Raw genomic sequence first — 25,781 nt, forward strand, 5'->3', positions numbered from 1 at the left:
TATTTACTCAGAGCATTAAATCAAGAGCTAAACACAGGTAAGCACCATAGCTGTGGTATGAAAATACACTAAAATAAAGAAAATGACATTAACATTAGAATTTAGCTGCATAAATTTCTTCTTAGGCAATTAGGTCCTCATGTCTGATTTAAAATAAAATCAACTTAACAAAATAAACTAAAAAATAAAATCAAATCAACTTTAACAAGAATAAGGATTCCCCTTTCCAAGGATGGCTTGGATTCTGAAGCTATAACCCAGTCTTTTTGCTACATGAATTACAAGGGAATAGCAAGATGGCATGGTCTGTGATCATCTATCAAAGCGGACGGACATCTTACACGCCAACAGACAGACTGGCGAGAAAAGTAAATGCAGTGACTCAGCCATTTCGCCTTATTAAATTCTCGGGGGTGCGTCCAAAAATCACATTGCAAATAAAGAAAAATATAGGATTAACATGATCTCTACAGAATGAGTTACAATGTTTTTAATCCTTTCCTGAAAGCAAAAAAGAAGAAAAAAGAATCAGGCGTATTGTATTACTGATGAATTGCGCTGTGCGCAAATAAAAGTTCTTTATCAAACGTTCAGTGGTATTTTTGATGGAGTGTTTCCTACACAGAAGGTAATATATTATTAAATAAAATCCAACAGAATAAACCCAATGGGTGTGCATACTTTAAGTATTATAAAAGCAAAACGTGTTCCATTCCCTTTGGTTATTACCTGTGATCCAAAAAAGTGGCAGGCCAAACCTAATAGATAATTTTGTTAAAGTGTTGGTGATTATCAACATATACAAACCTTTACTCCTTAGCTCTGTTCACTTTTTGATATGATAATAATACCAACAATGACAATTACCATCATTTATTGAATGCCCAAATGTGCAGGTAACGTGCCGCCTGTTTTTACCTTCATTATATCATTAAATCCTCACAATGCCATGTGCAGGAGGGGTTATCATACCCGCACTATAGAGGAGGAAACTGAGGCTTAGACAGGTTGAGTTAACCAGGTTACTTGGTTTATTATGCTTTTAACTTGGATTTATCTGAGTAGAGACCATGCTCTTTTTCCAATGCATGTATCATGTTTTATATATGTTTTATATATAGTATTGGCAAGTGAGGGGGGAGAAAACTGGATTGTGGGGGATCTGGATAAATCTACATCTCCCTGAACTTGCAGTGTGATCAGTATGCTCTCTGTATCCAACGAAAGGCTTAATATACCTCCCGAATTTTATCTCATAGCAACGTGCTTGGATAAGTGAAAATGAAATCAAGAGTATCTTCTTGGATAGGTTTTTCTTGCTCTAAAATAAGAGATATCAATCTTAAAAACCACTTTAGAGTCTCAGATCAGGGAGTGGAATCTACTCCTTGCATTCCTGTTTGGATTTATAAAGTCATCACACGGTTCTTGGCTTAGCACGGACCATTAATCAGAATTCATCACTTGGACAGTCTTATTAGACTTAAAACTACTTATTTGGGGGATTTTTCTGCAAGACACATTGCTGAAAACTAGGAAACTTCTCCAGCTCGTGCAAGACAGGACAAAGTCTTAAATAAGACACAGGGTATCAAAACCTGCAGGGTGTGAGTTAATCTTCCCATCATCTGATTCAAAAGCTAACAACAGGAGGAAGCAGCGCAACTACCTGTGTGGCTCCTTAAACTGCATCAGGTCTCTAGGAGGAAGGAGATGAACTTACTTTCAGCAAGAAGGCCAGCTTTTTCTTCTGTTCCTCCAGATGCACACTGGCCGATCTCCATTTCTCTTGGATTTCAGCAAGTTCCGCCTGCAAGGCGGCCTCAGCTCCACTGTCGGCCGAGAGCAGAAGCTGCTTGCCAGCCTCCACTGTTAGGATGTAGCTGCCTTGTTGTCGCAGGAACACTTTTTCTTTGAACTGAAAGGAACCGTTGCTTTTTACTTTCTCATTCTTTTCTTCACCATATCCCTATTCCAAGGATTTTTAAACGACCCTACGGGTTTTCATACATAGCACGCCCCCTCGATACAACAAACATTACTGAGCGCGTACTCTGGGCATGAATGAAGCGATATATACACATGAGTGAGGATTCGACAGGGGGAGGCTTAGTTTCTGTCCCCAAATTCAATGCAGTCACAATGCAATATGAAAACTGCCCCATGAGACTGATGCGTAGGGAACCCACTCCTACTTATTTTAAGTTTTATTATGGTCTTTTTATTTCTTCTGCCGAAAACATTTAGGACACTTGTTTGATACAAACAACCGGTTCCAAGAAAGACCAGTGCTCAAATATCTAACCCATGTGGATGCAAGACAGGCTTCCTCGAAGGGAAAAGGCTTCATGAGTCTTAGAGACATAGGAACACGACTAGATTAAGAAGGACCTAGGGGCGCCTGGGTGGCGCAGTCGGTTAAGCGTCCGACTTCAGCCAGGTCACGATCTCGCAGTCTGTGAGTTCGAGCCCCGCGTCAGGCTCTGGGCTGATGGCTCAGAGCCTGGAGCCTGTTTCCGATTCTGTGTCTCCCTCTCTCTCTGCCCCTCCCCCATTCATGCTCTGTCTCTCTCTGTCCCAAAAATAAATAAATAAATAAAAAACTTTAAAAAAAAAAAAAAAGAAGGACCTGGTGTGAGGAGGGCCAGGAGTCAGTCAGAGGAATCCTTCCACACAGAGAAATGAAGATGGGAAAATTTGCCATTGAGATAAAGATGATGAATTCAGGATCCTGGATGCAGTTTTCAGGGGGAATGCAGTATGCGTGTGATAGAGCGGCAGAAGAGGACACAAGACCACGCTTGCAAAGGCATTTTTTTTTTTAATAGTGGAAGTGACCGAGATTCACAGGGGAATATTAAGCAAGGAAGTGATGTGTTTGGATTACAACACTTTGCAGGAGGGTAGAAGACAGAATGGCAGGTGGGCATATATTGGATATACTAACAGGTTAGAAAGCTGTCGTCTATGGGGGCACCTGGGTGGCTCAGTCAGTTAAGCGTCCAACTTCGGCCTAGGTAATGATCTTGTGAGTTCAAGCCCCGCATCCAGCTCTGTGCTGACAGCTCAGAGCGTGGAGCCTCCTTCAGATTCTGTATCTCACTCTCGCTCTCTGCCTCTCCCCCACTCATGCTCTGTCTCTCTCTCAAAAATAAGTAAACATTAAAAAAAGAAGAAGAAGAAGAAAGCTATCATCTATCATGAGCACCGCTAAGGCAGTGGCAGTGGGAATATATTAGATATGGGAAGGGAGAGGCAAAGAATATAGCTCTAGGGCACCTCCCAGGGTCCAAGTGATAGAAGCGTTAGCCGCTGCCAGACATTTCCTTGAGCTGGGGATGTGGGAAATGGACTGCTGGAGAATGGCTGGTCCTGAGATCACAGGCCCTGCTGGAAGCTGGAACCCATGGTGCATACTAGGTCTGTATGCACACATATATAATCTGAATATATAAGTTGAAAGCTCAGGAGGTAGATGGGACTGGAAGATACCACGCTGGCCCTTCTCTGCTGGTAGCAGGCAGACACATGTGTGGATGAGGTCTCCCAGAGAAGCGAGGAGAAAGAAAGCGGAGAGCAGTGACCGCCAAAGCAAAAGGAGACCATAATACATACTGGGAAGCACTGATAAGAGCACTAGGACGTATCTGTCTAAGGGGCTGGAGTCCCCAGTTCCCAGATAGATGGAAGTAAGGAGCCAAGCCAGGAATGGACAAAAAGCTCAGACAGGACCTAGACTTTTATCTTTTCCGGAATGCTTAAGTTACACATTTACGTTGCTCGTGAGTATAATCAATGCAGTGTTCCTTTCCCGGCCATTGTCTTTGCCTCCATGCTGGGGATTAGTGAGCTGCTGGGAGGCACTGGTGTGGAAAGTGGAGAGGGTCTGTAAGCAGCTGGGCCCGGCCAGACAGAGTGTCATCACTATACACGGGCTTTGTAATGCAATCGTATTGTGTGTTACTGTTGACACTCGGGAACAATGATTGTCCTCATTCCAGTGTCACTCCAGAATCCTTGCGAAGAACTGAGGCGAGGGTAAAGCGTGCAGTGGAAACACAGAAGAGGTTTAAAGACCGTGTGTTTTGCACCTTACCTGCACTTCATCAAAGAGGGTCCTTGCCTGCTGCAGTGGTATTGGGACACTTCCAAGAGCACTCACGGGAAGATAGGACACTTCAACCAACCATTTACGAAGCTTTTCTGCCATCTCCCTGTACCGCCTCCACTGGCGAATTTGGCTGTCGATGATGCCCCTCCTTTGCTGGGCCCTGCGAATCACTCCCTGCCACTGATTGCTGAGAAGGGTCAGTTTCAGGTTGAATTCATCCCTGGTGCAGAAATAATTACATAGGGAGGAAACTTTGTTACCCTGGGTACATTTTCATAATCAGACATGTCTACACACAATGTGGATATGCTTGGTGACCCTAAGCCCTGAGAAGTGAGTTAAGGCAGAGGTTTTCAAATATCATTCCAGGATCTGTTACTGGGTCTATTTCAAGTCATTTTTAAAATTTATAGCAGTCAAACTATTGGTTTTGGCAAACAGTGAGTATTTTCATGTCTCAGCACAGGTTAAAGGCATATCTGTAAAGTCACTGTCATCTATTCTCTCCCTGAGTACACAAGAGGCAGGGAGTATTGGGTAGTGACACCACGGGAATGTGCCCAAACCCTAAGAAGTGTATGCAGCAGGAGGCGACATCTTGTTTGTGCTACAGCGGGAGAAAATGAGGACCAAAACTTATTTATGCACTTCAGTTTTCAGCCAGAATTATAAGCCACTTTGGATGAACAACGCGGGGTTATTTCAGCCAGAATCATAAGCCACTTAAATAAAACCATGTTATTTAAAAATGTTTCTTTAAAACTGTCCTTGGAAACTCTCTGTATTCTCTTACAGTAAACAGCCCTAATCTTTAGCAAATTATTCTACATATGAATCTAGATCGTCCCCTCTACATGTTAAGCCTACTTCATTTTGTTCTTAGAAAAATGCAAACTATCTAGTTATCATTGGCTGTATGAAGGTTGTCCATATACTTAAAAAGAGTAAGTTTTATGTAAGTGTTCTTAACTTCAGGCTAAATAATCTCAGATCTTTTAGTTTGTCCTTCCTACATCTGTGTTTTCAACCTTAAAAAGGGGGTTGGTAGTTCTCTATGAAGTTTTAATTTGTGGTTCTACAATTCGTTTGTCCTATATCAAATAGAATGAATTTCTCTGTAGATTAGAGCATTATTCCCCTTTGAATACTAAAGTGTAACATCACTTGTTTTTTCTCTATCACGTAAGTTTTGCTTTTCTTCCCTTCCATATACTATTTTCTCCTCTTGAGGGTGGCTTCCAATCTGAGCTTGACTGACTGTTCTGGACCCCTACATTCTTGACACCTCTCATTATCTAGGCCCACTATACACCTTGGTTTTGTAAACCAAATGTATTATTGGTGCTTCTTGCTTCTGAAAGGAAATTCTGATATTAATAATCTAATTGCAGTAGAATCAAATGTGATGAATTAGGTTCATGAAACTCCCCCAGAAGTTACAAGCATCCATCATTTCCGAAAACATTTAACTGGAGGACTTGAGAACGTCCTGCAACATGAAAAGTACCCTCCCACAGTACTTTCCCCCTCAGGCCACCATCCACTATGTCTTTGGAGCCCTTGTCCTCAACAGTCCTGAGCTTCCTGCCAGTGTGAGGAAATACTTAACACATGACACTGTTTCTGTGGCTGAACTTGAACTCTCAACATGAAATTTAGAAATGAACTTTTAAAACACAATACATTCTTAATCTGGTGCTTTTGTGCTCTAATCCAAATTTTTTTTTTTTTCCTTTCAACTTTGAGAATTATCCTTGGTTCAACCCTCCCATTTTCTTCTTTTTGGTGTTTCTCCTTAACTGTTAAAATTTACAATTGAATAGATGTTGGCTTGTACATGATTTTTAAATTTTGTTTTACTTCCTCACTTAAACTTTTATAATACTGTTATAGAGTTGATAAAGGGAGGCTAAAGCAAAGAATAAGCTAATTGAATTTGAACTTGTTTTATTTTGAAGGCCTTAAATTCTCAGTAAAGCCCATGTTTAAGTCTGGCTCACTTTGAACAGAATAAATACGGATTCAGCATTTTTGTATCCTTTGGATAATTACCTAGTAGTTTTCAATTGCTGGGTTGTGATGAGTCACTGGGTTGTCCCCCTGAATCTAATACTACACTGTATATTAACTAACTTGAATTTAAATACATAATTTTTTAGAAAAGAATAAATACGTTATCATATTTTGTTGTTCCATAGCATGACCATGAAAATGTTCCATGTTACCTCCAAAGAAATATCCACTCAAAACTGAAATTGCTTCCAAAACATTAAAAAAAAAAAACCCTCTTAGTAAAAACAATGATTTATGTTCTGTTTTGTTTGTTTGTTTTTTGTTTTTTCATTTTTGAAAACAACACTAAGTTAATTCTAATCACGGTTACTGGGCCTTAATATGGGAGAGATGTTTTTATGTAATAAATGCAGTTATACTCCAATATCACCACATAAAGTACATGCAATAGACTAGCTATTGTTCTCAGGAAATGTAAACACAGTATGAAATGGTCAATTCACATACCAGAAGTCAAAAGATGAGCTAGATTTTGCCTCTTCATTTTTAATAAAGAGGCAATCTGCTAAGTAAATGAAGAGGAAGCAGGATTGCAGTTTGTGTGTCTGCTGCCTTAAGGCAGTAAACCATTCTCAAACCTGGAATTACCATGCTATGGGAAAGCTGTCTGGTCCTGACTAAAAACCAGCTACTTAGCTGAGTGACCTTGGTCACATCAGTTCACATTTCTGGACCTCAAGTTTTCATCTATAAGTAAGAGAGATGATCTAGTGATCTCTATGCTCCCTTGAGGATACAATTTCTGTAGCTGTATGAGAATATTAGAAGCACCTGTTTATAAACCATTGATACATCATCGATACAATTTGTTCTGATCTATTCATTAATTCCAGTCTCCTGCAGAGGTCTGGAGAAGGTTGGCTAGGTGATTTCCAATTACTCTATGTCCTTTATATAATATAATAGCAGTTCTTAAAGAAGACTCAATACTCACTCATTTCCGAGATTCAGACAAGCCTCTCCTTCAATTACTGAGGCTCCATTGCAGCACAATTGCCTTAGGAAGATTAGATACATGCCCTCTAATCTGATCATTAAAAAGAAAATAACTAATTCACTGGAAACTTTCTTCATAATAATATATCAAGGATCCTACCTGTCATCAACTTGACCTTGTTCTAGAAGACGCTGCCCATCAATAATGATCGAGTGCAAAATCTGCTGACGACTGAACATCTCTGCTTGAAACAACTATTATTTGAAAAATAGAAAAACATACTTTAGAGTTCCCAATTTCAGTGACCAGTTTTCTGGTAACTTTCCAAAAATTCTGGTTTTAGCAAAGCTTTGAAAAATGTTTCCAGTTGAATCAGGATATGTGTAAAATCCTGCAGTATAGAAATAATGCATTAAAAAATTTTTTTTAGTGTTTATTTATTTTTGAGAGAGAGACAGAGTGCAAGTGGGGTACAGGCAAAGAGAGAGAGGGAGACACAGAATCTGAAGCAGGTTCCAGGCTCTGAGCTGTCAGCACAGAGCCTGACGCGGGGCTTGAACTCACAAGCCGCGAGATCGTGACCTGAGCCCAAGTTGGACACTCAACCGACTGAGCCACCCAGGCACCCCGAAATAATATATTTTTAAACAACCAATTAAGATATATTTAAAGTTTCATTTTTGTTTAGTAAAACTAAGTGACTAAAGGTAGAATTATGTTTCACTTCTTTCAAAATCACCTAATAACATTAAGTGTCAACACATAATTAGTATTCTGTTTTTTTTTCAGATAGGGAATAGCTTAAGATCTTTTAGAAAGTTGAAAAGGTTTTAAAACCTCGCATTTTTTAACTCACTGTTTTTTAACTTAATTTGGTTAATAAAATTTTTTCGCTAAAAAAATTTAACAGAAAGTTTTTCAAATTATTTCCACAGTTTTTAAAACAAATTTATTGAGATAATAATTCACATGCCTTAACAATTCACCTACTTAGAGTCTATAATTTAAGGACTTTAACTATGTTCCCAGAGTTGGGCACACACCATGACAATCAATTTTAGACTATTTTCTTTAGACCATTACCCTGAAAAGAACTCCACACTCAGCAATCACTCTCCATTTCTTCCCAGTCCATGAGCACTAGGTAATCACTAACATTTTCTGTGTCTATGCATTTGCCTACTCTGGATATTTCATGTAAATAGCATCCTGCCTGTCTTTTGTGACTGGCTTCTTTCCACTTAGCATAATGTTTTCAATGTTGACCATGTGAAGTATGTATCATCACCACATTCCTTTTGATTGCTGAATACAATACATTTTATTTATCCATTCATCAGCTGATGGATATATAATATCCATGGACGGATATAAAATACATACATTTTATTTATTCATTCATCAGCTGATGGATATTTAAGTTGTTCCCACTTGCGGGTTACTATAAATAACACTGATATGGACGATATTCTTGCACAAGTTTTTCTGGACACATATTTTCATTTCTCTTGGGTATAAAGTTAAGAGTAGAATTATTGGGTCATATGGTAACTCTGTTTAATATTTTCAGGAACTGTCCAACTGTTTTCCAAAGCAGCTTCACCATTTTACATCCCCACCAGTAGCATGAGGATTCCAATTTCTATATACCCCCATCAACACATGCTGTCTTTTTCATCATAGTCATCATAGTGGATATAAAGTGATAGCTGGCTTTAGTTTTGATTCATTGTCTTTTATTCCATTCTAAGTCACCTTGATAAAAATGGACTTAAAAATACCTTCTACATTTTTAAATTCTCTATTTTTAAAATTTAAGGAAAATGCTTTAAAATTAGTTTTATTCTTTTTTGTGTGTGAGAGAGAGAGAGAGAGCAAGAGCACACAAACTGGGGAGATAGGCAGAGGGACAGAGATGGAGTGAGAGTGAGAGTGAGAGTGAGAGAGAGAGAGAGAGAGAGAGCAGGAGAGAGAATCTTAAGCAGGTTCCACACTGAATGTGGAGCTCAATGCAGGGCTTGATCTCACGATTGTGAGATCATGACCTGAGGTGAAATCAAGAGTCCAGTCTAGTTGAGTCCAGTGCTCAACTAGATGCCCCTAGTTTCATTCTCTTTCAAGCTCTGCATTAAGCTTTTCTCTGCTTTTAGGTAAATCCTATCTCTCTCTCCATTTGCGTATATTTCATAAATATGGGACAATTTAGTTATACCAGGAAACCGAGACTAATAGCAAATTAATTATTTTGCTTTTCGCATACAGTTCTCTCTTCACTGTTTCTTAAGAGATAATTATAATGAGTCTTGACCAAGAGGTACACTTGGAGATATCTGGTACGGAAATGCTTTTTACAGAACACACAATTTTCATTTATCAAAGACTCGTGATCAAGGCATAATTTCTTAATCAACTAGCCTTGGCAATGTTAACGTAGTATGTAACTCAATTCAAAAATTGTCTTTCTGCATTCCTTCCGCACACACCCGTGATCCCTCTCCCCACCCCTCACCCCCCATAAGGAGACTTTTACCACAATTCCGGCAGTATACATCACAGGATATTGACGCCTGACACATTTTTAAAGCCAACTATGGAAGCAAAGAACTAGACCACACTTTTGTAATTAAGATGGGAAAACTCCAAGCTTAAGAGCTATCAACACAAGATACAGTGTTTGAACTCCTCCACATGGCATTATTATTACCCGAAAACCCACTGGCATAACCTACCTCATGTGCTCTCTGCTGCTCCAAAAGATGCTGATAATTGCCAGAAATCTCTACTGCTAACTTTTGTTCCGTTTGAACCAGGAATTCCATCCATGTTTCACATTTTTCCAAGAAAGTCTGATGTTGTAGCAAAAACGACTGCAACTTACTGACAGACCAAAGGAAAAAGAATAGGATTATGTTTTTGTTCTTATATTGTTAGTATATAAAACTAGATTAAATGAATATCCTCTGCCTCTACTTCTAAATTGACCACCACAAAGTTTTCACCTCAGGTAGTAAAATTAAAAAAAGAAAAAGAATAAAAGTTTAAAGTGGTAAGTTTTAAGAATGATAAAATTATGTATGTATCTTTAATATATTCTTATATGAGTTTTCTTTTTTAAGTTTTTTTATTCAAACAATTTTTAGTACCTTAGCCATGGGCAACCATTTCACTGAATTTGCCACTTCCGGTTCAAATTTTGTAAGTATCATTGGAAAGACTCGGAACTTATAAATGTACACAAGCCATGCACTTATTTCTACTGATCTACCAGAGTGGCCAAAACATCTCTTGGTTACTCTACCTGAATCTCTCTGTTGTCTGAGAGGAGATCAGAGACCAGTGCCGGTTCAGATTTTGCATCCTTTTGATTTCTTTATCATTCAGGGGTAGCCTATATCCAAGCTCATTTAGACGGTCTAAATCTGGGGCCATGCTGCTGAATTTTAACATCTGTCCCTGAAAGCAAGATTTAAAAGCCAATTTAGCACTATGGTAAGAAAAGGCAGAGTTCTTTCACGCTGCACAGTGGACTTCAGATTTCTGGAAGAAGCCAGTCTTTGGGCTCCTATGCATTTCTAGGCCACTTACTTGTAATCTCCAGAGCTGCAAATAAAAAAGAGCTACATCTCCTAATCAGTTGCCAGTGCTTCTGCTGCAATTGCTTTTACAGCTACTTACTTGGTTTCACTGAACATGTAGGTAGTTTATGTGTATTATTTACTTGGTCTATTTACTCATAAGTAATTCTTGGTAACTGATGAAGGATGAAAATTATGCCGATGACTGAGCAGGCTTATTTCTTACCCTGTATATTCCATGTATCTGTGCTATTCTGCTCCATTATTATCTAACACCAATAATAATATTTATAATAGCAACAACTATAATAGTAATAGCTACCATTCCTTAAGCACTTATTATAAACCAAGTATTATTATAAGAGCTTTACAGGTAATAACTCATTTGCAAAACAATACCATAAGGTAAGTACCACTACTATTCCGATTTCAGGATGGGAGACAAGATGCTGAGAATCTGTAAGTAAATTGCGCAAGGCCCCCCAGCTAGCAGGTGGCAGGTCTGGGTAACAGGAGCTGTGGACCTCTTGCTAGATGAAACACGATCCCATTCGAGTTTGGAAGCCACCACACATTATTTCACAGCTTCAGTTTTAGGTCCTTGGCCCCAATCCCAAAGTTGGTGAGACTCAGCTGACAATGCCATCTATGCTTTCAGATCTCAAACATAGGACAAGGCTGTCTTTTCTGTTTTTCGTGTGGGCATCTATAACCCCATCTAGGAAACCAGCTACAGGAGGAAGGAAATGTCAGGACACCTTTGGCTGTGTGTTTTCTCTTTTCATGCTCTGAAATAGGCTCATTACCCTGCAGACAGAATAAATCTTCCCAAGTGTTGAAGCCAAAAGCTTAACAACCAAATGGCAGAATTTCCATGGACAGATATCACATGAACAAAACTCACATGCCATGGTCCTCCTCATGGGGCTTACAGACTGTAAGATACTCTTCTAATAATAGAGTCACAATACTATTCCACAACAGTGGTCACCTGATCACATGAACATAATTAACTGGTATGAAAAAAAATTTAAGAAAAAAAAATAGTGTACTTTGGAAGTGTGTCCCTGGGGACCCTGACCGTGAACAAAAGAAAAACTTTCTTAAGAGAGTGACATTGAACAAAATGACCGAAAGTTAATTCCTTTTGGTGGGAAGGGAGTTGGTGGGGCAAAAAAGGAATTCCGGAAAGGGGAACATAGTGTGTTTCCACAGAAGCACTGTGATGGATGTTGAGATGGATGAGGCCCTAAAGAAGGTGCAAGCCAGGTACCCTGGGCCTGATAATCCACACCGGTCTTCACCCTGGGAGAGCAGTGGGAACCCGCGGAGGGTTTTAAGCAGAGGAAAAAGACAATGAACTTGGCATGTCTATGGTATTATTTTATTTACTGACTGTTTAAAATAGTTCATAATTAGGTAAAACCTTTTAGAAGAAGATCATTCTGGCCGCTGTGGGCTGGAGGGGGAGGAGTGGCTGCAAGGAGAGTCATGGAGGCTGTTGCCAGGATCCGAGAGACAGGGGGCTTGTGCAGGAGAGGAAGGTAGAGACGGGGATGGAGGTTCCATGGGCTATGAAGGAGGAGGTTACCCACTGGGCATGGGAAGAGGTGAGAAGCAGCACTGAGCTGGGGTCCTAGGGCTGCTCCTGGCCAGGCTCCCACCACAGTCTGTGAAATCAGTGCGTGCTCACTCCAGGAAAACAGAGCTGGCAAGGGTTTCTTTGGAAGCTCAAAATAAAAAGTAGGCCTATCTTAGGAGTTGTGAGTATTCCTTAAGATTTTGAGGACAAAAGATAGAAGATCTGGGGCTAGGATTTGAAAGCACTTACCTTAAGTTCTTCCATCCTTTGCTGGATGGTTGAGAGGTCAGAAGAGTGGCCAGGGTCCTGCCCTTGCAATATTTCTTCCGCTTCTACTATCCAGGCCTCCAAAGCTTCTAAACTCTTGGTAAAGGTTTCATAGTCAAGAACTCCAGCCTTTTTTTTTCCCACAAAAGAAAATTGATATTTAGAAAGCTAGTTAAAGGGTAAGTGGGTATTGAAATTACTTTTCATATCGTTGTGTCAAAGTGCCATCCTCAAGATGCCTTTCCTAAAGAAACAAGGCTATATGATTTAAGCTTTCTTCTCTTTATTAACGTAATTTTTTGAAAACAGAATTATTCCTATGTACCATTTATTAATGAACTAAAGTTATTTGTAAAATATACTTCCAAACAGAAATATATTCTGATTCTTGGCAAAAACTTGCTATATAAACATGAATGTCAATATTAAAGCCACTTAGTGTTTATTAGTTGAACACATTTTACTCAGTACTCTAGAAGGAGGCATTGGTTCAGGGGCAAAATTACATTGGAAAGGACAGTGCAAGACTCCCACCTTCCCTTGTCCCCACTGGAACTTCCAAGTTTGTCTACTTTTTAATTCTTTGCTCTTGAAAGAGGCAAGGTCTCAACGATGGAAAAATTTTCTTTTCCTGTGTTGAGGCTCAGATGTTATAGAATGCCCGATTTATAACACACCTGTAACATGGTCTGCTGCTTGCAGAGAGCCTGTTCTAGGGCACATAAGCGTTGACTCAAGGACAGCTGATCGGATTGAATGGTTGATGCCGCTGAAGCATCCACTTGTTGCTTGAGCTGCTCTCCCAGCTCACGGAGAACAAAAAGGGAATCCTTCACTGTCCCCAAGCCTTTGAGGAGATCCTATAGACGATGAAAATATGCCATTATGCAACAACATGCTAAGGGTACTCCTTAAACTGATAATCAGCAAAGGTCCACACGTCTAGAAGCACTCAGTTCTTACTTTGTCGATTTATTACACTAAATCACCTTCACCTGCAGAAAAATGATCAAGCATTAAATCTGATGTTTAAAACCAGATGGGTGCTAACATTTTTAGAGATAAATGTGCTATTCTTATAATAAAAATCACATAGGTTCATTGTAGGACATCGGGGGAACTGCAGAGAAACATACATAAACAAGAAGAAACACGACTACAAGTACAGCCAATAATGAAACATTTGGGCATTTTTCCTATCTTTTCCTGTAGTTGATATCAAATCAACAACACAGTGCTACACTGGGTGTTATGTGGAAACCAATTTGACAATAAATTTCATATTAAAAAAATAATAAAAAAATAAAGTTAAAAAAACACAGTGCTACATTTTGCCTTTTTCTACTTAATATTGTACACACAAGGGATGAGTTTGTGTTGTGTGGAACCAATTTGACAATAAATTTCATGTTAAAAAAATTAAAAAAAGAAAGTTAAAAAAATCCACAGTGCTACATTTTGCCTTTTTCTAATTAATATTATACACACAAGGGATGAGTTTGTCAACAGCATCTTCTGTGTGCGTGGTCACATTACAGTGGTTACAATGGGCCCTCCTGTTTTAGTGGGGCATAGAAACCCAGCAATGGCCCTGGTGAGCAGAGTCAAGCAGTATAAAAAGAAGACTGTATCTTCATTCTTTGCCATAGTTTCTCTTGCCTCCATTTCTTTGTGGGACACTCATATGCTCAAAATTTAAGCCAATGGAAATTCCCTGTTTCTAGTTTCCTTCTACCACTAAGAGATGACAAATGACTGGTTCTTGACCCACCAGACACGGTGGAAAGAGCAAAGCTTGCTATGCCTATACATTGACTCTTGTGAAAGGGAGGGAAAAAAAGGGGGGGGAGCACCTCTGACTTTGACATAGATTTTTAACAAATTCAGAGAAATAATTTGGAGCATTGCCCTCTAAAACAGGTATGTGTATATCAACTCAGGAGGACTGAAACTTTAAAATGACATATCTTGGGACACCTGAGTGGCTCAGTCAGTTAAGCAGCTGGCTTCGGCTCAGGTCATGATCTCATGGCTCGAAGGCTTGTGAGTACAAGCCCTGCGTCGGGCTCTGTGCTGACAGTTGAGAGCCTGGAGCCTGCTTCCGATTCTGTATCTCCTTCTCTCTCTCTCTCTGCCCCTCCCCTGCTTGTGCTCTCTGTCTCTCTCTCTCTCTCTCTCTCTCTCAAAAATAAACATTAAAAAACTTTAAAAAAAATCACGAATCTTATAAAGATAAAATGTGGAAGTCAGGGAGAAAAGCATTACATTACCTTTACTGTAAATATCAAACTTTGGCTCTAAGGTAATTTATTCAGTATTTATGTGAAGGTATTAGGATAGGTTGAAATTTTATTTATGTGCTTTTTACAACTTGCCTAATTCTAATACATCGATTTGGGAAAGTTTACAAGAAGGTCTTTGAAACAAGTTCATTAAAATAAAGACAAATAAGGACGAAGAGTCAGAAGCATGGAATGAGTGAAACAAGAGAACTGTTCCTGAAAACCTAAAGTAGGTTACTGGCAACTTCAGTAAAAAAGAGAAATATTTTATTAAAAAGAAGTATTCCAGTAAGTCAGGAGAGAAAGACTTCTTTCTACTATTAAATTCTTAGGAGAAATAATGATGTTAATGCTTACATAAGATATAGATAACACTTTTCACAGATTTTTAAAAGATACAACATTATTCTCCATGTGGTCATTTCTCAAATTGATCAAATCTGTAAAAACAGCCCAAATCTTCACATGGATGGGATGCCATTAGGAAAAAATGGGAAAACAACTCCTCTCTAAACACGAAACAGTGGGAGGGGCCTCTTAAATCTGATACACGTGCAACTGTGTTCTGAAAACCTAGGAGCCTCGCTGATACTTACAAACAATTTTTGGAGAGCTGTCCCACATACTGAGACGTACCAGAAGCTTACCCACAATCAGCCCGAGCCCTGCTAAACTCGAGATGTCTAAGACCCGCGTGGTGGGAAAGCGCCAGCGTTCCTAAACATACGTTGCAATCCTGAATCCACGTCGCAGCTTCGTCATCGGCAATGTCCTTGTTAGTGGCTGCCTTCAGGAGCTCACTGGCTCCATCCTCCTGCTGCTGAACCGTAGAAGCACACTGTTTGGAGTAGTCCTTGTATCTTTGCCAAAGTTGAAGGAGTGCCTTGCTGGAGCACAGCTGCTTAGCAATCTCTTCCAGCAAGTTATTCCATCTGGAAACAACAGCCAACACTCATGGGCAGATTAACACCTCTCAACAAATGCCGTTATTTACTATATTATTTTTCATGACCCTGCTTCACGTGAATATGGAAATAATGCAGGGATGTCTCGTCTCAATCTGACATAATTGTATCATGTAATATGGCTCACTCATATTTCAGGGGTAGATAGTAGGAATGAGGTCAATCTTGGGATATATAGCAGCTCTCATTTCTTTCTAAGCCTCTTCACTGCATTTTCTTACCTTAAATTCATTTGTGAAAATCAAAACATGAATAGAGTCTTTAAAGCTCAATTTCAAAATGCCAGCAAGTTTTAGCTGTATCATTATTTATAATAAGGCTGTAATGTAAAATAATGCATAACAGTGTAAAATTAGCATCTTCCATACCTCATATTGACATCTTTTAATGTGGTGGTAAGAGTTTCTGTCACAGGTGGGTGACATTCTTTTAACAGTTGGTTGGTGATGGAACCAAAATTCTGTAAGTTCTTTTCCTGTTTTTCCAGATCATCTTGAAGATTCTTCCCAAGGGGGGGGGGAAAAAAAAGTGCCACAGATGACGTGACAGGATGCAAATTCTAATAATCGAGTTTAAAAGTAATTTAGAGTTGTTTTCATAAATGTGTACATAAACATACATAAAGCATGACTTTGTTCCAATGCTTTATAAGTTTTCATTACATAATCATTTCTTCTTTTAATGATTTTGCTCTTATGGGTGTAAGAAGGGATTCCTAGCAACTAAACCTTCTTACAGTGGCATCTGGAATTCTGCTGGAAAAGCTCGCATGAGTGTCCCTGTCCGTCAACTGGTAGGAAGCCATGCCATCTGTCACACTGGTTCTCTTTGCTGTTCAAAATCAAAACCCACGTCTCCTTTGTATTACATACCTACAGGTGTTCTACCAGAAACTCCCAATAACTAGACCTTAAGAAGTCATGATGTTTCTGGGTACCATTTATAAGTTCTATATCTGGGTGTTCTTCCTTGCAAGGAATATTTACTAGGCAGATTATAGACTTGGCACAGTCTTCTACCAAGGACCAGTGAAGCATCTTGAAGGAAGACGTTTCCCCGGAAATACTGCTGAGGTGACAGACTCAGTTCTTAGTAAAACTCTCTAGGTGAAGTAGGCTACAAAAACCGAGTTCTGTTTAACACCAATATCTGACTGCCATCAAATCAAAATCCTTTTGTATCTTAAGACAGCATATGCAGGTGTTAGACATAGAACAGGCTACACTAAAAAGTACTTCTAATTGCCGCAAAGCTAGAGAATATGTTTTCAAACTTACTATTCTCAAAGCACGTTTTAATGATTCTCAGTATCTGCAACAACTATTTAAGGTTTAAAGAAATTATATATGTATGTTTTATCCTCCCTCCCTCTTATCCCATCCACAAGAAAAAGCATTCCCTTCAGAGAGGCGGCATATGAGGTCGGCAGCATATGAACTTTCATTGCCAAGCAGGGAAACGAACTAATGTAAGGAGGGTACATGCTGGGCTCCTGCTGGCATCCCCTCCCCGGAGGGCCTGTCCTGCCCATCCCGAAGTCTGCAGGAGTTAGCCAGGGAGAAAGAGCGGCCACAGGTGACAGTGCCCAGTCAATGCCCAGTGCACAGGGGAGTAAGAGTGATAGCTGATTTGAAGGCAGTGGCCTGAGGTAAGAGAGAGTGCTCTGTAGGGTCCAACAGCAGCGATGTCATTCTATATGAGTACAGTGATGACAGGCACACAGGAAACCAAGCAGTAAGTGCTAGAAAAAGAGGCTTACGTGTACACATCAGACAGACCACTGATACTATGCTGAACGAAAGGAAAACAACTTAATAGTTTACAAATTTACCACTTTGCTATCTTTCTCTTTGTTTTCATTTTAATCCCTTAGAATATGTTGGGAGAAGCAGGATAAAGAGAGAAAGGGAAGACACAAGGCAGCGACAGTGGGTCAGGGAGGCTGGCTTGAAGGTAAAATCATTCTATAAAATATATTCACATGGATATTTATGTAATAGAATTTTTTAAATCATTTGGTTATATACCAACTAATCCAGAAATGCATTATCCACAGGCAAGTTTAATTAAGTTGAAAATAAAGCGGGTTAAGATAATTTTAAATACTTAAAAATAATTAAATGTAAACAATATATAGCACTATCCCAGGATGATGTTCACATTTGCTTTTTTTAATTTTATCAAACTAAAGAGAATATTAAAGATGGGTTAAATTCATTCCTTACCTGAAGATTGTCTACCTGAACTTGTACAGCTTCTAAAGAACCAGTCAGCAGGCGGAAGCGGGAAAGAGAATATCTGGCCTCCATGAGGTAACTGTTTATCTCATCAAAGGCCTCCTTGTGATTGTTCCATTGGTCAAACACGGACTTCAACAGTATCTTGAACTGCCCAACCTATTGAAAGAGACAGAAACTTCTTATAATTGCATAATATTCAAAATGATGGAGGGGCGCCTGGGTGGCTCAGTCGGTTAAGTGTCTGACTTCAGCTCAGGTCACGATCTCACAGTCTGTGAGTTCGAGCCCCGCATCGGGCTCTGTGCTGACAGCTCGGAGCCTGGAGCCTGCTTTGGATTCTGTATCTCCCTCTCTCGCTGCCCCTCCTAGCTTGTGCTCTGTATGTCTCTCTCTCAAAAATAAATAAACAACAACAAAAAAAATGATAGAATATATATTGAATTGATGGAAGCAACGTTAGTATCTAAGAACTTCATCAGGGTTTCAGGCATTATAAATAAACTAGAAAAAAAAAGATTTGAAAATATGTAGCAATATTGAAATTTATGTCTTTCATACTTTTGACTACTCAGTCCAAATTTAAATGCTTAAAAAGGTAATATAGGACCTTTGTATGTAATACACATAATATACATTCTATATATCTATATAATATAAAAGTGATAAAAGGTCAATATATTTAATACCACAGTTTAGGAAATATATTAAATGAGTGTTTTAAATGCATGAACTCATTCAATCCTTATAATAACCTTATGTGGTGGCTGTAATTATTATCTCCATCTTATAGATAAAAAACCTGAGACACCTCAGGTTATGAAAATCAACTGAGATCCTACTATCAGAATATGAGAGTTCTAGATTTGAATCTACTCAGTCTGGTCCCAAGAAATGAAATAAAAAATATCTATTTATCCCCTTCCTTCCTTCCTTCCTTCCTTCCTTCCTTCCTTCCCTCCCTCCCTCCCTCCCTCCCTCCTTCCTTCCTTCCTTCCATCACACGTATGCATGCTCTCTTCTCTCTCTCTCTCTCTCTCTCTCTCTCTCTCTCTCTCTCTCTCTCACAAACACACACATGCACACAAACCCTCAAATTCCTATCTTAAGACAAAACATCTAAGAACATTCTTTCCCTAGACTTATCTGCAATAGAAAATGTAAGTTCTTAGTTTGATCTGTATCATTTATAAAGATATCTACTTTGGACTTCCTGGATGTCACCCTTAATCCTCTAAATGTAATCTTTTGAATAAGGAGTAAGTATGGCCATAATTAGGAAAAGAGATCATATAAATTAATTTGTCCCTGCTTTCTCCGATTTTGTTCTTAGCATAAATGAAAAATGCTGAAACCAACCAAACTACTATAGAATAGGCCAAAGGGTTACAAAAGTGCTGCCTCACAAATGGTATAAAGCCCAGAGGCGTGGACCGGAGAGGGGGCGGACTTCACCCAGGAAGTCAGGGGGGGACATGAAAACAGAGCCAGGAGATTAATCAGAATTTTTAAACAGTCTATTTAGTTTTTGTATCATTCTTGTTGGTTTTTCATGAAAAGATGTTTCTGTGAAAGAATCACTTAATTGATAGAGTAAATTATTTCCCAGATTTGTAATTGTTTATAAAAATGCATAAAATAAAATAAAATAAAATAAAATAAAATAGATTTAAAACTGGGTTAAAGACAAGGTAAGGACAGACTCGAAGGCTGCACCTGGACGAGTACATAGACTGTAAGGAGCTGTTTGCTGTGCTCCAAGGGTCCCAGTCACCTAACCTGCTTGTGCCTTAGCCCGCATCTCTGCAAAGTATGGATGGTAACTACTCACACAGGTGTGTGCAGAGCAGTATCTGTTGTTACATGTATTTATTATTGGAGGATTCAGCACTCCATTCGGCATGTATTTATCAAATGTCTTCCTAGAGCTTACATTTTAGTGAGAGAAATTTAAAGAAGTGGGCTGCATCCTCAGTCAGAAATTGATAAATAATATAGATAAAAGCAAAGCAGAGAAGAGAGTCAGGGAGGGTGAGATAGGGATGTGGGAGCTGTCATTTAAAACAAAGTAGACAGGAAAGCCCTCACTGAGATGATGAACTTGAACAAGAAATTTGAGGAGAGGGAGTAGCCCATGAGGATACTGGGAGAGGGTGTTCCAGATGGAGGGAACAGTCAATGCAGAGTCCCTGGGTGTGGAACGGGCCATTGGAGTTCAAGAGTAAGGAGAGATCAAAAGCAATAGGAACCTGTGGGACAGCAGCAGAGGATAGGTCAAAGGGACTATGGGAGCCCAGGTCATGGGGCCAAGTTTTGGCCTCATTCTGAACTAGGCAAGAAGCTATTGAGGGGTTCTAAGCAGATGACTAGTGTTATCTGGCTTCCATTTAACAGGACCTCTCTGGCATGGAGGCCATGGAAATAACCAAAGCCAGCAATGATGCTGACTTAGACCGAAGTGCGGGCTACAGAGATGGGGGAGAGGCTGGATTCTAGATCTCTTCTGAAAAGAAGGCTGACAAAATTGCTGAGGGACCAGACATGGGGAATGAAAGAAAGAGAAGAGTGAAGAATGACCACACAGTCTTCTGTCTAAGCAACCGCGCAGAGCCATCAGTCACTGAGATGGCAGAAAGCATAGGTTTGTGGGACAGGAGTTGGGAGTTGGCTTCGGCATGCAAGTTTGAGATGTCTACTGGTCCTGTAAGAAGAGATGTCTATAAGTTGCATCTCTCTCTCTGTCTCTGTCTAGAGTTTAGGAAAGAAATCCAGGCTGGGGAGACACATTTGAGAACTGTCTGTGCCTAGGTGGTATCTATGAACATGGGAGTGGATGAGACTATTAAGAGAGTAATGTTCATGATAATGTCTGTTATAGGAAATATCCAAAGCTAGACTTTTTTTTTTTTAAGGCAGATTAACAAAGTAGACTTAGTACAAAGAGATAAGGTTGATATTCTGTAACTACTCAGCTATTTCAGGAAAACCAAAACCCATGACACATGTGGACATGAGAAGAAAAACATGGTCTTAATGTCAGGTCTCTGCAAGCAGTTATTACCATGTGGTCTAAATTTGCCCAGGTTTGGTTGAGCTCCCGCAGCGTGCTCATGACAACACCAGAGACTTCTTCTTTCTTGTTCTGAATCAAAGCAAGTCCATTCTGCTCAATTTTCTCTACTTCTTTTTCTTTTGCTCTAATCAAATCTTCTAGATCCTGAGAGATTAAAAACAGTCACTTTAAATTGTTCTATTACGGAACTCTGCAGTCCACTGAAATTGAGCCATTACAGTCTCATATCCTTGCAATTTTTTATTGATACAAAACAATTTGTCATTTTCAGGAGAGCATTTTCACACAGCATTACTTGTTCCTACATTAAATTTTTAAAATAGTCCTTTTATTCCAAGATAAATTAGCATAACTTTTAAAAAGCAAAATTTGATTACCTACTAGATAAAGACATAGCACCAGGTAAGTTTTTTTAAGGAGTCAGAAGGAAAGAAATATATGTGAAAAATAATAACATGATTTATGTTCTTAAAATCATATATCCTGGTGTTGGAAAAGTTACACAGTCCTAGGCTGACATGCAACAGAATGGAATTCTGGGCCCAGTCAGTTAAGCATCTGACTTTGGCTCAGGTCATGATCTCACGGTTACCAGTTCCAGCCCCGCGACGGGCTCTGTGCTGACAGCTCAGAGCCTGGAGCCTGCTTCGAATTCTGTGTCTCCCTCTCTCTTTGACACTCACCCACTTGCACTCTGTCTCTGTCTCTCAAAAATTAATAAACATTGAAAAAAAATAACTAGATATGTAGGTATGTAGCCATGGAGCTTAAAGTGAAGAAAATTCTAAAATAATACATATGAAATATATATAATGAATATATGGAATGTCTTTTAAAGCTGTTAAAAACTTGGCTCACATAGGATAGTATTATTATAGTCAACTATTTGGTAATCAGCCATGAGTCAGTACCAATTTATTTATTTTTCTCTCCTTAATTATCATGAAGCTATTTTTTTCTTGATGTAGTAATTAGAAATTCATGCAATTAGTAGCCTGAAGAGATCACTTTCATTTTTAATATTGTTCTTTCATTTCCACTTCATAATTCTGTCAATATTTTGACAGCTTTGATAATTAACCAGAGAATGAATATAATGATTACTAGGGTTATAGGTCCTCTATGCAGTATAGAAAACACCATTAATTTCACTATTTAAGGATTTCTCTCTCTACTTCTTTAAAAGATTAACCATAATGTCTCTAATAGGATTCTAAAATCCAACCATTGGAAATAAATTTATCCTTATTTACCCATAGATGTTAACTTTTTTTAGTGAGCAATATTAAATGAACGACCCATTGCTTCAAAACACATCCCTAAAATGCCCTGCACATTTATGTTGGCATAAAAGCAAAATCCAGGAAGGAAACAGGACTGAAATATATATTTTGTGCAAAATGAAAGTGTGTTTTCCTTTCCTTTCAATAATAATTAAAAGATGATTCTGTTTCTGATCACTGACGAAAGAAGCCAAACCTAACATTTTTTTGCTATAATAAATCATTCTTAACTTGAGTTAATTCATAAGTATCATTTTTTATGTTGGTTTAAATGAATAAATCACCTCTGAAAGAGTGGGAAAGTATTCAAGACGTTCTAAACAAAATAAAGGTTGAATCCAGTCACCGATTTAAGTCTGCTGGCTTGAACATCACACTTTGGTCCAGAAGAACAATTTCTCAAAAATGACAATAAATTTTTATCAAGGTTTATGGTACTGCCAAATAGAACCTGCTGTTAAGCTGTGGTGATTTATACGTGATGCCCCAAAATAACAGCGTGGGTTACTTTCATTCTGTTCTTTGTTTCAAAAAAAAAATGACTAAATTTGAAATCACTAATTGGCATTGGTGTGAAGTTCTTTAAACCACATTTCAAGCTTTCCCTCCTGACACTGCCTTATGTGACCTTCCGGGAGAGACTCAAATTTGGGTCCGAAAAGGAGTAAAACTTGGCCAAACCTCCACTTCGTTTTCTGGTAGTAACATCTCTGTTAAATAAAAGGTACGGTCATGAAAAAAAAGCAAAATGGAAAATGGCAGGCAAAAAGTACATTAATGAGGTGAAAAAGAAAGAGGAGCTCTCTGCTCCTCTGCCTGTGCTCTGTCTCTGTCTCTCTCAAAAATAAATAAACATTTAAAAAAAATTTTTTTTAAAGGGGTGGCTGGGTGGCTCAATCAGTTAAGCATCTGACTTCAGCTCAGGTCATGATCTTGCCATTCCCGAGTTAGAGCCCCACGTCGGGCTCTGTGCTGACAGCTCAGAGCCTGGAGCCTGTTTCAGATTCTGTGTCTACCTACTCTCTGTCCCTCCCCTGTTCATGCTCTGTCTCTGTCTGAAAAATAACTAAATGTTAAAAAAAACTTAAAAAAAAAAGTAGGAGAGAAAGAAGAAAAAAGGAAAAGCTAGGGGCACCTGGGTGGCTCAGTCACTTAAGCGCCCAACTTTCGTTCAAGTCATGATCTCATGGTTTATGAGTTCAAGCCCTATGTCAGGCTCTATGCTGATAGCTCAGAGCCTGAAGCCTGCTTCAGATTCTGTGTCTCCCTCTCCCTCTGCCCCTCCCCAACTCATGCTCTTCTGAAAAATAAATAAAAATTAAAGATGAATTTTTTTAAAAAGGAAAAGTTAACGCATTATTTCACTTCTAACAGTAAAGTTTATCACAATGACAGAACAAAGAAGCACTAATGTTGCTAATTATCTTTTCATTTAATGGAAACACTCAGGAGCTTAAGAGGTCAGACTTCTCATCCCTCAAAGTAAAATTGTGAAATTCTGGATTTTTGGGTACATTTTGATAGACAAAAATTGATGGCCGAAATTAGAAACACTACTGGCTCCTGGGAACCCGGAAATGCTATGAGGCTAGGTGAGGCATAATTTTGGTCTTCAGTCTTTTATACACCCATCTTCTGATGAGCAGCATATTTTTAATTTCAGGGTATTTCTCTGTATGTTGGTTCTGCCGTATTTATGCATGCTGGAAATTACAATCTATTAGCGCGTCAGCCCAGCACAAAGGTATCTGCTCTTCCGTTTCTAAATGGAAAAGCTTTGACTGATAGTTTATTTTTATTTTTATTTTTTTTAATTTTTTTTTTCAACGTTTATTTATTTTTTAAGACAGAGAGAGACAGCATGAACGGGGGAGGGGCAGAGAGAGAGGGAGACACAGAATCGGAAGCAGGCTCCAGGCTCCGAGCCATCAGCCCAGAGCCTGACGCGGGGCTCGAACTCACGGACCGCGAGATCGTGACCTGGCTGAAGTCGGACGCTTAACCGACTGCGCCACCCAGGCGCCCCTAGACTGAGAGTTTAAATGGATCTTTCTTTACATCTGCCCCCAGAAAAAATTGCCAGTTGGAAGGAAGACTGTTATGAAAGGCCTTTCTTTTTGGAGCCTACAATATAAAAACAAGATTTGGGGAAAGGTGCGTTCCTGTAGAGTTATTTTATAGTTGAGTCTTCGGCTGTTCTTGGGAAACACTACAGAGAACCATCACAGCTGCTCCGTGTATTAGAAATCACTGAACTATTTCAAAATTTTATTACAGCATTACCTGCAATAACTCACTTTCTTTTGCATAAACAAGAATACCTGAGCAAATATTAAGTGTTCCTAAGTCACTGGAAACCATTTAGAGCATGTTCACTCCACTTGCAGGAGAGACTCTCACCATTAAGGGTAGAATGAGCGGATGCTGCTGGAGCTTCCCAGAGGACGTGGGAGGAAGTAACGCTGTTGTCTGAGGAGCCCTCTGCTCCGTAGAGTTGAAAACAGAACTCAGTCAAGCCTCTAGCGCTAACGTCCATTTATGGGAAATACAGGGGATACAGAGGACATCTGAAAGGAAGTCCACAGGCTAATCCTGAACATGGGACCAGTCTACAGATTCTGCAACAAGTTAGGTTTATTAACAAATACTGAGGAGGCTTAAGAGATCTAATAACAAACGTAGCATGTGGACATTGTTGTATCCCTATGTGAATAAATTAACTGGAAAAAAAAGAGACGTTTTAAAGAAAATTGTAGAGACAGTGTTATGAGCTGAGCATTGAATAGCATTAAGGGATTATTGTCAAGGTTTTTGTGATGATAAGGATGTTATGTTTATATATGAAAATGTCAACTTCTTAGAGACGTGTATTGTAGCATGCAGGAATAAAATGACATGATGTCTGGGATTCACTATAAAATATTTCAGAAAAGGAGTAATTCAGGAAAATATGTCAAAATGTTTAATTATTAAATCTGATGAGCAGCCTGTGGGAGTGGGTAGCCCTGTGTCTACCTCAGAGCGTGTCTCAAGATTCTCATAATTTCAAATTATTTTAAATAGGTGAAAAACATAATAGTTAAAAAAAAAACCTCATAAACTCACATAATCAGAGAAGTTCATTACCAAATACAACTTTTTTCAGTATTTAACTCTCAGCTCCCAGGGCCAGAAAACTCCTTTGGCACCTGCCACGAAACTGCCACGAAACCATGTCAGCCCCCCGGGCAACGTACCTGACAGTCTTTCATTGCGCTTTGAACTGAAGCCTGATCTCCAATTCGATGCTGTTGTTTTAGTTTGTCTTCCTGGGTTTCATACCAAGTTTTCAGACTTTGCACATTATTTTCATATTCTGACCAAGATTCCAATAAGCCTTCCAAAAGCTGGATCTGA

The 25,781-nt window shown here is 39.1% G+C and overlaps 1 protein-coding gene across 17 annotated transcripts in view; it reads right to left on the reverse strand.

Moving 5' to 3' along the window:
* The window catches only part of SYNE1 (spectrin repeat containing nuclear envelope protein 1), a 472,738-nt gene that overhangs the window by 75,740 nt on the left and 371,217 nt on the right, over nt 1-25,781 (reverse strand). For all 17 annotated transcript variants that reach the window (XM_047860298.1, XM_047860302.1, XM_047860305.1 and 14 more), the window contains 12 exons: nt 25,622-25,777; nt 21,091-21,246; nt 18,018-18,188; nt 16,161-16,294; nt 15,555-15,759; nt 13,223-13,405; nt 12,528-12,674; nt 10,420-10,574; nt 9,851-9,998; nt 7,281-7,375; nt 4,097-4,331; nt 1,724-1,918 (listed from right to left, as the gene is read on the reverse strand). In XM_047860298.1, the coding sequence (XP_047716254.1) occupies nt 1,724-1,918; nt 4,097-4,331; nt 7,281-7,375; nt 9,851-9,998; nt 10,420-10,574; nt 12,528-12,674; nt 13,223-13,405; nt 15,555-15,759; nt 16,161-16,294; nt 18,018-18,188; nt 21,091-21,246; nt 25,622-25,777 (1,980 nt within the window). The remainder of the gene's footprint in view (nt 1-1,723; nt 1,919-4,096; nt 4,332-7,280; nt 7,376-9,850; nt 9,999-10,419; nt 10,575-12,527; nt 12,675-13,222; nt 13,406-15,554; nt 15,760-16,160; nt 16,295-18,017; nt 18,189-21,090; nt 21,247-25,621; nt 25,778-25,781) is intronic.

Source organism: Prionailurus viverrinus, chromosome B2, assembly GCF_022837055.1.
Source record: "Prionailurus viverrinus isolate Anna chromosome B2, UM_Priviv_1.0, whole genome shotgun sequence".
NCBI lineage: Eukaryota > Metazoa > Chordata > Mammalia > Carnivora > Felidae > Prionailurus > Prionailurus viverrinus.